We start from the raw sequence: 15,749 nt of genomic DNA, 5'->3' as shown, positions 1-15,749 counted from the left end.
ACTCCCATGACTCAGGCTCAAGAAATGCTCGCTGTGAAACTGTTAAAAGTGCTTGTTGTAAAACTGCTGTTATCTGCTTTTTGTAAAACAGCACCTGTGACCCATGCTCGACCCCCACCCCCCTCATCTTACCCCTTTTAAAAACTTTTACAAACTCAGGCGAGGGGGCTCTCTGTTCCTGCGTGTTCAGCGAGCCCCACGCATGTGTGGAAAATAAACCCCTTGCGTGTTGCATGAGAGAACGTCTCTTGGAGTCTTCCTTTGCGTGGCAAAAACTCTCAAATTCTTACAGACCCACCTGGAATGGGTGGGTCACATCTCCATGGGAACAATCAAAAAGCTCCCAGCCAGCAATACTGAATGAGGATTAAAGGACATGGCTTTTCTGGGGTCCAGCACAGATTCAAAGAGGCCCACCCGACAAGTGCACTGACAAGCACACGGAGTTCCCCAACCCCTCCCCTCCAACTGCCTCCTCCTGCCTGAAAGGTTTTAAGATATGAGTGAGGTATTTGAGAGAAAGGAAAGTAGACGAAGGGATTGTAAATGAGTTGCTTTATTGCTCCAGAGCTCACCGAACCCGAGAGGGAGTGAGCTGAGGCTGCGCACAGGCTTTGGCGAGTGCAGTTTTTAAGGGCAGCGGTCAGCGGATTGAGTAGCGGGTGGTCAGATGTCCCTGAATAGATGTTTGCTGGGCAAGGGCCTTGGTCGTAGCGGGTCACCTCCTGTTCCAGAGTGACGTCATGATTCCAGCCATAGAGCCCTCCCTTATTCCGCGACCTAACACGGCCCTGCTCTGGTCACCCCTTCTCTCCACTGCACCCTGTTCTGAGCCCACCAGGCCCCAGCAAGCACTCTCACCCCTTCTCCCTGACTCCCCCACTTCCACTCCCCCCCACAGAGAGCCCTGCTTGCCAACCTGTTCCTCCACCCCATCACTGGGCACCCCACTTCCCACATCGGCCGCCTGAGGCCCTCTCAATCCCTACCCGGAGACTACCCCTCCACCCCCGCACTGTGTGTCTCCTCACCTGGCCCTTCCTCCCCTCCCCCAACCCACCTCTGCAATGTCCCCTCTTCCTCTACCCACCTCCGCTGCAGCCCTAAACGCCCCCCACGAGCTTCCCACCCCCCCAATCTGCGCACGTACGCCCCCGCAGAGCCCCTCCCCCGCCGCTGCCGGAGCACCTCCCCTCCCCCTCCCCCATGGAGCCTGCACTCCCCCGCGCTCTCGCCCCCGCACCTCTCGCTGAGCGCCCCGCCCCCACCCCCCATCCCCGCCCCTAAACCAGACCCGAACCCCCAGCCCCTTGCCGGGAGCCCTGCGCCCCAGCACTCGTCAGCGCCCACCTGGGGGGCCCTTTGTGCCAGCACCGATGGCTCTGGCTTCCCCAGCAACCCTGGCCCCGGAGATCCCGGAGACCCTGGAGCGCCCCTGCCCGGCCGCAGCCAGCCGTGGGGACCCCGGGCAGTGGGGGCCTTCCGCCGAGATCCGTGAGGCCCTTTTCCCTGCCCCTACCCCCCCCTGCCTCCGGGTGGCCAGTCCCTGGTGGCAACCTGGGGGTCATGGGGGTGGCAGGGCTGTGCTGGCTGCGTAGGGAGGAGCAGCCCCTGCCGGGCGTCCCCACAGCCATCCCGGGACCCCCTTCTCCCAGGGTGGGGAGGTAGTGCCATGGTGGGGGCTGGGTGGGCGGAAGCTGATGGCCCGACTCCCTGCGTGTCGTTCCTGTTTCCTGTGGTGTCCCGGGCTGTCCTGTGCCGCCTCCCTGGCCCGGCAACCCCTGACCCCAGTCCTGGACCTGGACGAGGAGCAGAGCGTGGACGTGATCTTGGTGGGATGCAGCAAGCTGCCAACCCCCGCGTCCCCGCGGCCTAGCAGAGGTGTGGGCTCCGTCGGGGTCATCTGCCTCCTGCCGGCCTCAGACCGGCCTGGTGTCCAGGGCTCCAGTTTCCGGACGGTCCCGAGCTGCGTGGCCACCCCGGGCAAGGGTGGGACGTCCCCACCCAGAGCCTGGTGGGTGGGCCAGGGTGGCTGGGGCCGGGGGCCCTGTGACCTCAGGCTCACTTTTGCCCACGTTAGAGCGAAAGCAGGTCCCCCCTCTTCCTTCCCTTCCAGGGCACATCGCACACGAGGTCAACGTCAACCGGCAGAACATAGAAGGTGAGTGGCGGACGGCCACCTGCCGGGCCCTGTGGGGAGAGGTGACCCCGGCCCCAGCATGCTCTTGTCCCTGGCGGGAGGTGGCAGGGGCCACAGCTGCCCTGGCAGAGCCTCTTGGTGCAAAGTGCACCGGGCACCAGCTTTCCTCCTACAGTCACGCAGTCGTCGGCACCATCGGATCTTGGAACGTGTCCATCACCCCAGAAAGAAACCCTGTACCCACTAGCGGTCACCCCTCCCCACGGCCCGCGTCTCCCCTCCTTCGACCCTCGGCAGCCGCTATTCTGTGTTCTTTTTCCATTGATTTGTCTCTCTGGGGCCCCCTGAGTTTGTGCGTGAATTTGAGGCTGGGCTGGTCAGTTTCTGTGGAACAAGCCGGCGGGATCTTGATGGGGACGTGACGGTGTCCTTGAGGGCGAAGCCCTTTCCACAACCGCCACTTCCTCCCGGGGTGCGGGACGGCCTTGCTGCTTTCCGTCTCCTCCATGACCCCTGTCGTGCGGTGCCCTCGGTGTCCGCTTGTGCCCGCCTTTGTCACACCCGTCCCTAATATTTCACGTGGTCGGCACCACCATGAACGCCCCGAGCTCTGTCCCTTCAGACATCTGCATCTGCTGCGGGAGCTTCCAGGTCTGGACGCAGCACCCCTTGTTCGAGGGGGGCATGTGCGCCCCATGCAAGGTGAGCAGGTGGCGCGGGGAGGGCAGGGGTCCCCGCGCTCAGAGAACGGAGTCCAGCACGCCGCTCCTGCCCAGGACAAGTTCCTGGGCCGCCTCTTCCTGTACGACGACGACGGCTACCAGTCCTTCTGCTCCATCTGCTGCTCCCGGCACGCGCTGCTCATCTGCGAGAACCCCGACTGCACCCGGTAAGTGGGGGCGGCTTCCGGGCAGGGGGCTGGGGTGGGGGGCCAGGACCAGATGGCCAGGGGTGGGGGCAGCTCCCCAGTATGGAGGCCAGGGTGGGGGGCAGCACCCTGGGATCATTGGCCAGGGCTGGAGGGCCGTCCCCTCCAGGCCCTCCTCCCCCCTGGGCGCTGGGTCCCACCTCATGGGTGCGGCGGCCGCCAGCGCCGACTCAATCCTTCTTACGGGCTCCCCGGGGATGGTTCTGTGGCTCACCCAGGAGCGTGGGGCCTGGAGGCAACCCCAGTTCTCATCCCACCCCAGGTGCTACTGCTTCGAGTGTATGGACACCCTGGTGGGCCCCGGGACCTCGGGGAGGGCCCAGGCCGGGGGCAGCTGGGTGTGCTTCCTGTGCCTGCCCTTCCCCAGCCATGGGCTGCTGCAGAGGCGGAAGAGGTGGCGCGGCCGGCTGCAGGCCCTCCAGGGCCGCGAGGCGGTGAGCCACGGGCGGGCAGAGTCCCTGCTGCGGCCCGGGCAGAGCGGACACGCCCGAGGGCCTGTCATTTTCCCTCTGGTCACTCAGGGCAAGAGGCCCGTTGGCCGCGACGCGTGGCACAGCCGAGGCCGCCAAGCAGCTCTGTTTCCCCACGGAGCTCTTTAATAACAGAGACCCTGTGGCCCCGTCTGTTTTTTAACAGTTAATGTAGCTCAGCAGTTTTGCTTCTTACAAGGCGGGGTGGGGGTGGGGAGTGTCTGTAAGTCCGGCAGGTGGAAGCAGACTCGGGTCCGAAGGCCGCTGTTGCTTCCCGCTGCTGTGGTAGGCGCGGGATGCCGGGGGTGGAAGCTGCAGAATCTAAGGATTCCGAAACGAGCCCTTCCTCTTGGCATAGTGTAACGAGCCTTAAAACCTGGGGATCCCCCCCCCCTCTGCTTTTCCGTTTCCAAACGGTGGTTCGAGGTGACCAGTGGTCAGTGGGTGACGTCCGGGCTACAGGGCCATTTAATTGTACCTCGCAGGCTCAGGCCCTGTCCCCCGACACCCCCCCCCCTTTTTTAAACTTATTTTTGAAATAGGAAAATCCTTTTGAAATGTACAAAACGGTGCCCGCGTGGAAAAGAGAGCCTGTCCGGGTACTGTCCCTCTTTGGGGACATCAAGACAGGTGAGCTCAGAGGCCCCCCACATCACTCTCAAAATGGGCCACTTGGAGCGAGCCCACAGGGGCTGGGGGTACTTGCTCAGTGTCATGGTATGGGGGGTCAAAAAGGACCCAGCTGCTGGGAGGATGGGGTGCCCGGGAAATGCAGCAACCACAAGTCACTGAAGTGGAAGGGGGAATGGCAGGGGCTCTCCAGGGTTGGCGTGGGCAGAGACGGAGGGGCTGGCACAAACACCGCCTCAGGCTGCCCGCCTGCCCCTGGGCCCAGCCCAGCCACGATGGGCCGTCCTCTGTCCCTTGGTGGACACGTGCCATCTGGGACAGGGGCCCAGGGTCAGCCTCTTGGGACCGTTGGTCACCGGGCTGTGGGGATCCGCTGGGTGCAGGACGGGGCCGGGAGGACATGTAGCCCTGCCTGGGCCCCAGCTGTGGCCACCTGCGCTGCAGGCTGCCCTCCGCTGTCCCCAGCTGCCCCTCCCCACTGCATGGACCTGCGCTCGCCTCCAGGCGGGCTGAGGCCTCCTGATTTTGAGTCTTGAATTTGCAGCCTGCCTCCCTCCCTGTCCACCTCCTGGTGCCCCAGCTACCAGCAGGGTGAGGGGCTTGGGGAACCCAGGGTAGGGTCCCCAATTGCCGCCTGCCACCTACCGCTGGGTTAGCAGCAGCTCCCTCCTGGAAGGAAGGAGGTGACGGGTACTCAGAGGGCTAGGATACTGGGGTAGGGGCCCATGCCACAGCCCCCGAGCCTGGCTGACCCTGGGTTTGGGGGGCGCCTGGCCCCACAGTGTCCAGCGGTGAGGACAGGGCCGCTGGGCTTTCAGACTTGGTCCCAGGTGCGGCCCCCTGGGTGTCCACATGGGACACGTGTGCTCAGGCTCAGCCCAGACCCCGCGGCACCCAGGCCCGGTCCCCCTCCTGGAGACCCCGACTCTCTTCCCCAAACTATCCAGGGCTGCCCCTGCCCCCATCTGGCTCTGCTGGGCTCCATCCTTGGCCCTACCATCCCCTCTGCCATGCCCAGCCCTGGCCCAGCCTGCTGTGGCTTTGGAGGCCGCGTGGCTCCGGGACCTGGAGGAACGAGGGACCCCTCGTGTCCGAGTGCTCTTCACGGAGTCTGCACCCACCCACATGGGAGTCAGGGTCATCCCGAGGGTCCCGTGTCACCATCGGTGAGACCAAGTCACGTGGAGGCACGGTGGCCTGTCCGAGCCGCTGGGCTGGGCTGGGCAGGGCCGTCCAGTGGTGGAGGCCACCCCGTCTTAGGGTGCTTTGTCTGTCCTTGGGATGCTGGTGTTTCCCAGGCACCCCTAGGCCTGCAGCCCATACCTGCCACCCGGCCTGGGCAGGAGACCTCGGCCTGGAGGCCACAGCGTGGCCTGGCAGAGTCCCTGAGCAACCAGTCTGGGCTTGTGGCCCATTGGCCTTTCCTGGGTGCCTGCTCAGGGTGGGCCCGTGGCATCACCATCCGCGGCCCCCCACGTGTCTTTAAAAGGGCAGTGGGCACTGGTCGGGGTGGGCAGGTGTCCTCACGGACCCGGGCGCCCCCTTGTCCCCCGGGCAGAGCTGCTGAGCCTGGGCTTCCTGGAGCATGGCTCGGAGCAGGGGACGCTGAGGCATCTGGAGGATGTCACGGACGTGGTGAGGAAAGACGTGAGTGCAGCGTGGGGACGGCGGGTAGGAGGGCTGGCGGGGGCAGGGGGCAGGGGGCGGGACACAGCGCAGCCTGGGGACATTTGTCTTCGGCCCGCAAGTCTCCGGGGCTGCAGCCGGTTGGCCAGAGACGAAAGCCCACAGTGGGACAGCTGAGCCGCCCGTTTCGGGGCCCACAGCCTGGAGCAGGTGCCCGGTCGCAGGACCTTGTCACCTCCTTGAAGCTCAGGAAGTCCGTTTCCACCACCCATAGTGGAGGCTTCTCAGCCTTGTCCACTCTCGGTACCCTGAAGCTGCGGGAGGAGGCCAGGCGCCCCTGAAGCCCCAGGTCATCCTGCAGGTGGCCTTGGGGGCAGGTGCCTGGAAGTGGCTTAGCCCCACCTGGCCACGCGTGTACTGGGAAGCTACAGCCACCACTGGGATGCTGGAGGGACTGTAGCCCTTTCCCCGCTGCAGGGAGGGTGAGGACACCCCGCTCCCGGTGCGGAGGGCACCAGGATGGCCTGTGGGCTCCTGGGAACTTGGTGGGCCTGGCTTGGAACCTAGGGGAGCAGCGGGGCCCTGGCATTGGAGGGAAGGGTCCCGCTAGGGGGACTGCTCCACCCACGGCTCCCGTGGTCCCAGGAGTGTCCAAGCAGCCTGGAGAGGCCCCGGCACCACCATCTGCGGGTGTCCCCACCCCGAAGCCCAGGACGGGTCACTTGGTGAGAGAAAGACACCCCACAGCCCTCGCACCTCCTGCTGGGACCCCCAGGCCCCAGAGCACTCCTTCTGGCCTCTGCCCTGCCTGTGCACTTGACCGGCTGCCCCCCAGGGACGCTGGGGTGGGAACGGGCCGTGACCTGAAGGCTCCCCCAGCCTTGCTTCTGGCAGAGCTGCAAGAAAACTCCCCACATAGAAGAAACGTCCCCAGACTCAGAAGGATGGCGCGAGGCCTCTGCCCCTCCTGAAGCGGGCAGTCTGGGGCTGACCAATCGTCCTGGCCTTGGCCGGGCTCCTCCCAGGGCCCCAGCGCTCCATGTGCTGCAGATTGTCCCAGAGCCTGTCACGTGGGTGCCGGCGCCTCCCAGCCCGCTGGGAGACGGGCCAGGGCCCAGCCCCCTTCCCAGCCCCCGAGTAGCCCCCAGGCTGAGGGCCCATCCCAGATCTCCTCGGGGACAGCCGGCGGGATGGGAGCCGGGTGCTCTCTCTGAGACTGGGGTCCTTCCTTTCCGCCGGGTGGGGCCGCTGTGCCCATACCCCTCTCCTTGGGGGCTGCCAGGTAATCACGGGCCACGGTTGTCAGGGGTGTGACCCTCACCCGCTCTCAGCTCCTCTGTGAGACCCCCACCTGCCACCCCTATGTCCTCTCAGCAGGCACGAGGGGCCGGAACCCGGGGACTGTGGGGACAGGCCTGTCATCGGTTGGGCTTCTTGGCCCCCTGCAGCCCGGGAGGGCAGGGCAGAGGCCACGGGGGTCCCAGGAAGGGTGGTGTGGGGGGCTCACCCGAAAGCCTGGCCTCTGGTGACTCAGGGGGCTTTGAGGCGGCTAGTGCTGCGCCGTCAGAAAGCTCAGGGGTCCTGGAACCGGAGGGCCCACTGGTTTCTGTCTGGGAGGAGCAGCTGTGCCTCGGGCAGGGGTCTCAGGCTGCCGTGTGGGGACCGTGCTCCCAGGGTGACTGCAGGGTGCTCCACCACAGCCACCAGGTTTCCTGGCCTGGCGGTGCTACATGTGCAGGAATTGCAGCTGTCAGCTCCCGCCTCGGTTTCTCCCCAGCCGGGGGACACATACCGGCCCACTAGGGGGTCTCTGTGAAGGGCAATGCTTGGCACCATCAAATAATCCCCAACGCCAGTGCCCGGGGGCAGGGGAGGTGCCCCTCCCAGGTGGCCTGTCCTGGCGCCCCTCCTCCAGGAGAACAGAGCTCCCAGGCTGCACCGTGGGGCCTGGGGGAGGGGTGGTGGTTAAGGGTTGGGGTCTTTTGCTGTCACCAAGGTACAGTTCTCCAGGGCTGTGTTGGGGTCCCACGAGCTGACCAGAGCAGCCCCATCGGTACTGTGCAATGGCCAGCCTGAGCCTTCTGTGCCCCCATTTTCTGCTGTCACCAGCATCTGCCTCCAGCATGCACAACCTCGCATTACAGGAAGGCGTCCTGTGCGCCATCTCTTGCAGGTGGAAGAATGGGGCCCCTTCGACCTCATGTACGGCGCTACGCCCCCGCTGGGCCACACCTGTGAACACCCTCCTGGTAAGAGACGCTTCCAGGATGCCCTGAGCTCCGGCCCCTCCTGCACAGCCCCCACCCACCACGGGGACGGAAATGGCAGATTGCAGTTTTTAAGAGCACCTTTACTGAGGTATCCTCGAACCTTGGTAAATTATGTTTCATATGTCCAGTTTGATGAGTGTTGGCATCAGTACCCCCTGTGACAGCATCCCAGAGAACACACCCCATGTCCATCACCTGATGGCACCCCCTTGCCCCAGCCCTGCCCCCCCAAATGTGCAGAAGTGGAGCTTGTCACCCCCTGTGGCCTCCCGCCCCCCTGCACTGCGCCTGCCGCCTCCGTGTTCCTCACGCCACGGCCTGCCCTGAGTGGGAAGGGGGGGAGATTTGGGTCTGTGCTCTGGGTAGGGCCCCCCGCAGCCGCCCTGCCCCCATGACGGTGCCCCCCGCAGGGTGGTACTTGCTCCAGTTCCACCGGCTCCTGCAGTACGCGCGGCCCCGGCCGCCCCACGCGCAGCCCTTCTTCTGGATGTTCGCAGACAACCTTGTGCTGACCGCCGAGGACCGCGCCGTGGCCGCGCGCTTCCTGGAGGTGCGTAGAGGGGGGCACGGCCAGGCGGGCCCTCGCCCTGCGCCCTCCCCCTGGGACTCCTGGGGTCCTCGGTGGGTGGGGGGCGCTGCCCTGAGGCCAATGCCAGGCCCCAGGTGTGACCCCAGGCTCAGAGACCCCATCTTCCTTCGCGTGGCTCCGGGTGGGAAGGTGCACTTGGGACCCCCCAGGGATGCCACGGAGGCCCCCCCCGCTGTGTGCAGCCCTGCACCCTCGGAGGGGCCGCAGCACGGCAGGGTCGACACCTCCCAGCCTCACCCCACGTCTCCTGAGCCTCAGGTACACACATGTGTCTGCTGCACACACATGCACACACATGCTTATACGTACACCGTGCACACACATGCCTATGCCCACTGCGCACACACACACACCACAAACCTACATTCATGCACACACACATTTTTTTTATTTTTTATTAAACATAACAACATAAAACACCAACATTCGTATCATATGATCATTCCATTCTTGATACATAATCTGTAAATCACAATATCATCACACAGTTGTATATTCATCATCATAAATAATTTCTTAGAACATTTGCATCAATTCAGAAGACATAAAAAGAAAACAGAAAAAAATTCATACATACCATACCTCTTACTCCTCCCTTTCATTGATTACTAGCATTTCAATCTACTAAATTTATTTTAACAATTGTTCCCTCATTATTTATTTATTTTTAACGCATATGTTTTACTCATCTGTCAATATCATAGATAAAAGGAGCATCAGACACAAAGTTTTCACAATCACACAGTCACATTATGAAAGCTGTATCATTATACAATCATCTTCAAGAAACATGGTTACTGGAACACAGCTCTACATTCTCAGGCAGTTCCCTCCAGCCTCTCCATTATATCTTGAATAACAAGGTGATATCTACTTAATGCGTAAGAATAACCTCCAGGATAACCTCTCGACTCTGTTTGGAATCTCTCAGCCATTGACACTTTATTTTGTGTCATTTCATTTTTCCCCCTTTTGGTCCAGAAGCTTTTCTCAATCCCTTGATGCTGAGTCTCAGCTCATTCTAGGATTTCTGTCCCACGTTGCCAGGAAGGTCCACACCCCTGGGAGTCACGTCCCACGTAGACAGGGGGAGGGTGGTGAGTTTGCTTGTTGTGTTGGCTGGAGAGGCCACATCTGAGCAATAAAAGAGGCTCTCTTGGGGGTGACTCTTAGGCCTAGTTTTAAGTAGACTTGACCTATTCTTTGTGGGGTTAAGTTTCATATGAACAAACCCCAAGACTGGGGACTCAGCCTAGTGCTTTGTTGTCCCCACTGCTTGGCACACACACACATGCATACATGCCTACACACCCATTGCACACCCACCACACCTACACACATCATACACCAACATATTTACACATGCATGCCTGTGTCCACCACACACAGATGGATGCAGACACCACAGACCTACACATCACACACACACTCACACACACGTGCACACATATGCCTCCATCCACTAAACAGACACATGCACACACACCTACACATCACAAACATGCACACTCTGGAACACCAGCTGCCTTGCTTTTTCTCCCCAAGCATTTGAATCCTGGGGTGGGGGGGCAGCCCCTCTTGGACTCAGCCAAAGGTTCCATCGGGCCTTGTGCCCCAGGCCCCTCCCTGCGGGACAGCGGGGCCGAGCCTGGGGCTCCCCCTCTCCCAGATGTCTACCCACAGGCATGAATGCCTCCCCTGACTCTAGCCACCTCTTTCCCATTTTCTGTCTGCGCCTCCCTTGGTTTCATATAGCCTTGCCTCGGAAATCCTGGCACTGCAAAAGGTACCTTTTCATTCTTTTAAGTGTGTGTTTGATTTTGTGGCATGCAATTTTCTTTTGTATGGGTATGCTAAAAATATTAGGAAGGCTCCCCATTGATAGATAACTGGGGCGTTTCTAATCCTTTGTCCTTAAAAGCAACACGACAACAACGAGCAGTGTGGGAGAATATCTGTGGGATAAATTCCGCAAGTGGGGTGGCTGGGCCCAAGGGTAAACGTCTCTGTGGTTTTTGTAGTTGTCACCAAATTGTCCTCTTCAGGACCACGCTGGCTCCCCTTGCCAGGCCCAGGCAGAGCACGAAGGGACAGGAGGCCCATCCACCGCCTTGCCCCATATGCCGCCCACTTATTCCACGTGACTCATCTCCCCTTTTCACTCGGTGGGGCTTCTGTTTTGTTGTCTACCAGTCGTGTTGGAAAATGTGAAACTCCTGATTTCTATACAATAATTTTGTTCCCGCTACCTTATTTTATGTTGATTGCGTTAGACTTTCTATGTGTTTGCTCATATAATCTGCAAATAGGGATCCTTTCGGCGTCTTCGCCTTTATACACTGAAGACCTTTCTCTTGTCCTGGCTGGGACCTCCACCCAGCGGGACGCTCCGGCTCTCAGGCAGGCATTCTGGCGTTCCCTGACGCTCATGTGGCTTTTAGGCAGGGGAAGTTTCTATCGATTCCTATTTTTGGAGCATTTTTATCAAGAATGGTTGTTAGGGTTTGTTAAGTCTTTTTGGTGTCTATGGAGATAATTAGATCTTTGTCTCTTTAGCTCTAGTAGTAAGATATAATTTGCCAACACATTTCCTACAGTGAATTGTCACGTTCCAGGAAAAAGCTCTGCTTGGTTATGTCCATGACTCTTTCGATCTTTCCCTGAGTTCTGTGGAGCAGCGTTTCGTTCAGCGCTCTTGTGTGGGCCGAAAGGTCTGGGGCGTGGTTTCTTGTCCTGTGCGGTCGTCGGACTTCGGTGTCAGCGTTCACCTGGGTGCGGGGCACGTGAGACGTCAGCCTGGAAGCCCGGCACGGGTTCCTGGGAAGCTGTCGGAGGCGCGGGGTTGGCAGTGGCTCTCAGACGGGAGGAACTCTTCCACGCACGCTGATCTGTTAAGATGTGCTGTTTTCTAGGGCCAGTTTGGCTCATCTCCTCCTGGAACATAATCCATTCAGTTCAAGTTCTAAAGCTTACTTCCTCAGAGTTGAGCACAGCAGCTCCTTTGCCTTCTCCCTTGTTAGGAAATGTTTTTTTTTTCTTTATTGACATCACATCACGCCACATAAGGGCAATCAGGACTGGGTCGTAAATTGCACCGTTTAACCAAAAACCCTGCCTGCAGGCAGCTGCGGCTCCATCCTGGGAGCACACACTCCAAATCTGGGGCCAGCTGTGAACACTCGGCCGGCAGCAGCCTGCCAACCCTGCACCCTTTTGCACATGCGTCTGTGGGTGAGTGGGACTCGGGCCCAGTCAGAAGGGGCAGCACATGTGGACACACACCCCACCGCAGACCCGCATCCCCGGGGGTGGCGGGAGCCCGGGGCTGTCAGATATGGCCATGCCGCATCACGTTCGCTCTGGGGGAAGCTGGGTGCCTGTCTCTCCCCTCCCAGGACCCCTCCCTCCTAGTGGGGGGTCTGCAGGCAGGAGGGTGCCAGTGGGTGTGTCTGGGGGTGGGGATCGGGGACCGTCTACCGGCGGCTTCTCTGCAGCTCCTGGTGGCTGAGAAGTGGGGTCCAGGCGGCCCCATGGTTGAAGGTGGGACCAGGCCGCCCACTCCCCCTTCCTCAGCTGGCAGCATGGCCCACTCGTGACGAGCGCGGCACAGTGTCTGTGCTTTGGGGAGCCTCCTTGCTGTCTCCCCTTGCTCTGAGGAGAGAACACGTGGTCCAAGGCCAAGGGCTGCCTTACCGTAGTGGGGCAAAGGCCAAGGGCAGGGGATTAACCGGCAGTGACCGCTGAGCCACACCGATGGCTTCTAGGGCTCAGGCCGGCACACGCAGCGGGGCATCTGGGGGTGGGACCGGGCCAAGCTCAGCCACTGTCCCCACAGATGGAGCCTGTGACCATCCAGGATGCCCGTGGCCAAGCCGTGCAGGATGCCGTGCACGTGTGGAGCAACCTCCCCGCCGTGAAAAGGTAACCCCTGCCTGCCCGGGACCCTGCCCCGCCTCGGGTCACCCCAGCAGGGGCCCAGAAACGGGGGACGCTCTCCAGGGGGCCGCAGCCCCCCTTCCCACTCAGGCCTTCTCCTGGCTCCCCGTGGGTGCCCGAGCACACTCACGCTCACACACACATGCTTGCACACTCACCCACATGCTCATACCCGCACACGGGCATACTTCTTACACCTGGGCACACTCACATACACCTCACAAATATGTGCAGTTATACATTCACCCATGCTCACACTCATTCACACTCCCATATGCTTACATACACACACCCACACACTGTCACACTCATGCACTCCCACTCATACCCACCCTGCCCACACCCACTCACATGAAACCCATTCAAATGCTCTCTCACACTGATTCAAACACAGCCACCCTCTCTCACATTGATCCCCCAGACTCACCCCTCCCACACTCCTGCAGTGCCCAGAACACACCCCTTGCCCCCCAGCTTTCTTCTGGGCAGCTTTGCTGGGGCCGGACCCTGCCCCCGTCCCAGCTCCCTCCCCCTCCCCTTCCCAGCCCCCCTCTCCCTCCCAGCCCTCCGCACCTCTGCACTCCTCATCCAGGGCAGTTTCTAAAACGTGAACACGTCGAGTGTGTCATCTGGGACAACTGAGGCAGGTCTCCCCTGGCTCATGGCTGGCGGTGGTCTGCACCTGGGCCCCTGGAGGCTGTGGTCCCTGTGGCCCCGGCCTGGCTCCCCTCTGGGACCCATGTTAGGCAGAGCTGAGACAGGAGCCCGCAGGCTCTTGCGTCCGCCTCTCCCCTGCGCCCGCTCTCCCCCTGCCCCAGGCTCCTTGAGGAGGCAAGGAGGGGCGGGGCGGTGGGCAGGGGAAGGGGCTGTGGGGTGAGGTGGGGAGGTGAGGTGTGGGGTTGTGCACCCCTACACGTCTGCTTGTGGGGCCAGCCTCCATGCCTGCCGTCCACCCGGCAGGACCTCCGGGAAGGTCAGTCACCTCCCGAGAGTTGACGCGTGGCAGGTGAGCTCAGCCCAGCACACAAAAGCCGCGTGGTGACGGGGCCGCCCCCCAAGCCCTAGCCTGGCCAGCCTCGCCAAGGGGCACCCACTGGGCTTTCCCCCAGGGGGTCCTGGGCGATCAGCTGCCTCGGGGACACCTGGAGGCTGCTGGGGTCCCCGCCCAGGCTTGGGGTACCCTAAAGGTGGGGAGGGGCCCCAAGCCCTAGTCCGTGTGCCACGAGCATGAGAAGGGGCGCCCACCCTGTCGGCACAGCCCCGGCAGACCCCACATCCTGTTTGTCTCGGGTCCCCTGCTCATACCTGGAGCAGGGCCTCGGGTACCTGGGGACAGCCTTGGGCCCGTGCGGGGACTCTGTCCTCTCAGAAGCTGCCCGCAGCAGGGCCACCTTCTCCATTCCTTGGACCCCTTTATTAACACAGTGGATCCCTCTTTAGCCCAGTAATTTCCTTTGCTCTGAAGTCTGCTCTGCGTGATGTTAGTATAGCCACTCCCGTTTCCGTTTATTTTTTAACTTTTGTTTTAATTAGGTATATTTCCCCACACACCCTCCCTTTGACCACGTCCTTTGCGCCACGTGGCTTGGCTGCCCCAGGCTGGCCGACAGCTACTCCTGGAGGCTCCTGTATCACCTGGGGAGGGGGGCGCACTGGGCTGGCCACACGAGGCCACACTGCCCCACCACCGCGTGGACACTGACAGTAGGCGGGTGCCACCTTGCAAAGACACTGGCCCTGGAGGCCCCGAGAGCCTGAGGGAGACCGCGTGCACCCCCACCTCGCTGGGCCCCCACCTCGCTGGGCCCCCCACGCTTCTCGTGCAGATGCAGTGGGGGACTTGCAGGCCTGCAGCGTGTCCTTCTCTCCCTCACAGCAGGCATGCGGTTCTGGCCCCCGAAGACGAGCTGTCGCTGCAGGCACAGGGCAGGCAGAGGGCCCAGCAACCCACCCTCGGCCCAGCTAGGCTGGTGAAGAACTGCTTTCTCCCCCTCCGAGAATATTTTAAGTATTTTTCAGCAGAACTCACTTCCTCTTTATGAGTGAGTCATTATACTGTGAAAAGAAAAAACACTTTTCCTAGAACAAAGTGAACTTTCTTTAAATTGTCTCTTTTTCCTCTCCAGAGGATTATTTTATTTTGCTTGAGTTTTGATTTCTCATGATTGGCACAGTTTCGTCTTTTAGTTGGCGGTGGGTTCGCACGGCCCCTCCCCATCACACTCGTCCGTGCTCTGTCCAGTTATAAACAGGAACCTGACCTTAGCGTTGTAGGATACTACCAAAACTATTTGTATTCCAGTTGAGAGTTAAATATATTTATTCTAGAAGACTTGCTGGTCGTTTCTGGTGTTTGACACATTCTTGGTGTGATTCTCTGGGACACTGGGGGTGTGAGGGACGATGGTGGGGGAGCTGGACGTGCCGGACGTGCAGGTGGACCCAAGACGTCAGGACATTCCTACGGCTCGCCGAATGGAGAGCACACCTGCTCAGAGCCCTTCAAACACTCCATTCTTTGCAAAGTAGAGAATATCGAGCTTTGTGCGTGCAGAACCCAGAGCCGGGGGCCAGGTGTGTTGGCAGGCCCTCTCAGCTAGCCATGGCTGCTGGGACAAAATGCAACAATGAGTTGGTGAAAACAACAGGATCTGCTGGCTCTCGGTTTTGAGGCCAGGAGAAGTAAAAAGTCTAGAGATGACAAGACTGGCTTTCTCCCAGGATCGGTGGTGTGCTGGCACTGGCTGCCATCCTGAGCGGGCAGCTGTGCCTCCCATCTCACGGCCATCTCTCTCCTTCTGTCTGTTTTTCTGGTTTCCACTAACTTACGCTTCTCCCTGTGGCCTTCTCTAACTTCTGGCTTCCGGTTTCTTCTCTTCATAAGGTCTCCAGTTGTATGGATTAAGACCCATTCAACGGGCCACACCTCGACTAAAAGTAACATTACAGGAGATCCTCGTTATCCCGGGTTCAAGCCGACAGGAACACAGATTAGGGTGAAGCATACGTATGTGTTAGGGTGTGGGATTTAGCCTCCACGCTGAGTGTGTAACTGCTATTCCAGATGGAAATCCTCCAAGAAAGCTGCTTCCCCTCTCTCCTTGCGGCCCAGGAATGTTTATAGCAGGAGAGCTGAGGGTAAACCACTACCAACAAAGCA

General features: G+C 60.6%; 1 protein-coding gene across 1 annotated transcript; it reads left to right on the top strand.

The window, feature by feature from the left end:
* Window positions 1-1,700: 1,700 nt before the first annotated feature.
* Window positions 1,701-14,911, top strand: DNMT3L (DNA methyltransferase 3 like). Its single transcript, XM_077117517.1, has 11 exons — window positions 1,701-1,989; window positions 2,081-2,161; window positions 2,763-2,842; window positions 2,917-3,029; window positions 3,331-3,502; window positions 4,081-4,168; window positions 5,727-5,815; window positions 7,968-8,043; window positions 8,475-8,614; window positions 12,489-12,574; window positions 14,466-14,911. The coding sequence occupies exons 1-11, from the start codon at window positions 1,701-1,703 to the stop codon at window positions 14,629-14,631; spliced, it is 1,380 nt and encodes a 459-aa protein (XP_076973632.1). The 3' UTR covers window positions 14,632-14,911.
* The last annotated feature ends 838 nt before the right edge of the window (window positions 14,912-15,749 follow it).

This window comes from Tamandua tetradactyla, chromosome 10 (genome assembly GCF_023851605.1).
Source record: "Tamandua tetradactyla isolate mTamTet1 chromosome 10, mTamTet1.pri, whole genome shotgun sequence".
In the NCBI taxonomy this organism is placed as follows: domain Eukaryota; kingdom Metazoa; phylum Chordata; class Mammalia; order Pilosa; family Myrmecophagidae; genus Tamandua; species Tamandua tetradactyla.
Note: the sequence above shows the minus strand (reverse complement) of the source record. Positions and strands in the feature narration are given on the sequence as shown.

Excerpts from the sequence above, each read along its gene's own strand:
- DNMT3L (XM_077117517.1), top strand. The coding sequence starts at position 1,701 with ATGGCCCGACTCCCTGCGTGTCGTTCCTGTTTCCTGTGGTGTCCCGGG. Across the intron at positions 3,030-3,330 it reads GAGAACCCCGACTGCACCCG|GTGCTACTGCTTCGAGTGTA; the intron begins GTAAGTGGGGGC and ends ATCCCACCCCAG. Across the intron at positions 5,816-7,967 it reads CGGACGTGGTGAGGAAAGAC|GTGGAAGAATGGGGCCCCTT; the intron begins GTGAGTGCAGCG and ends CATCTCTTGCAG.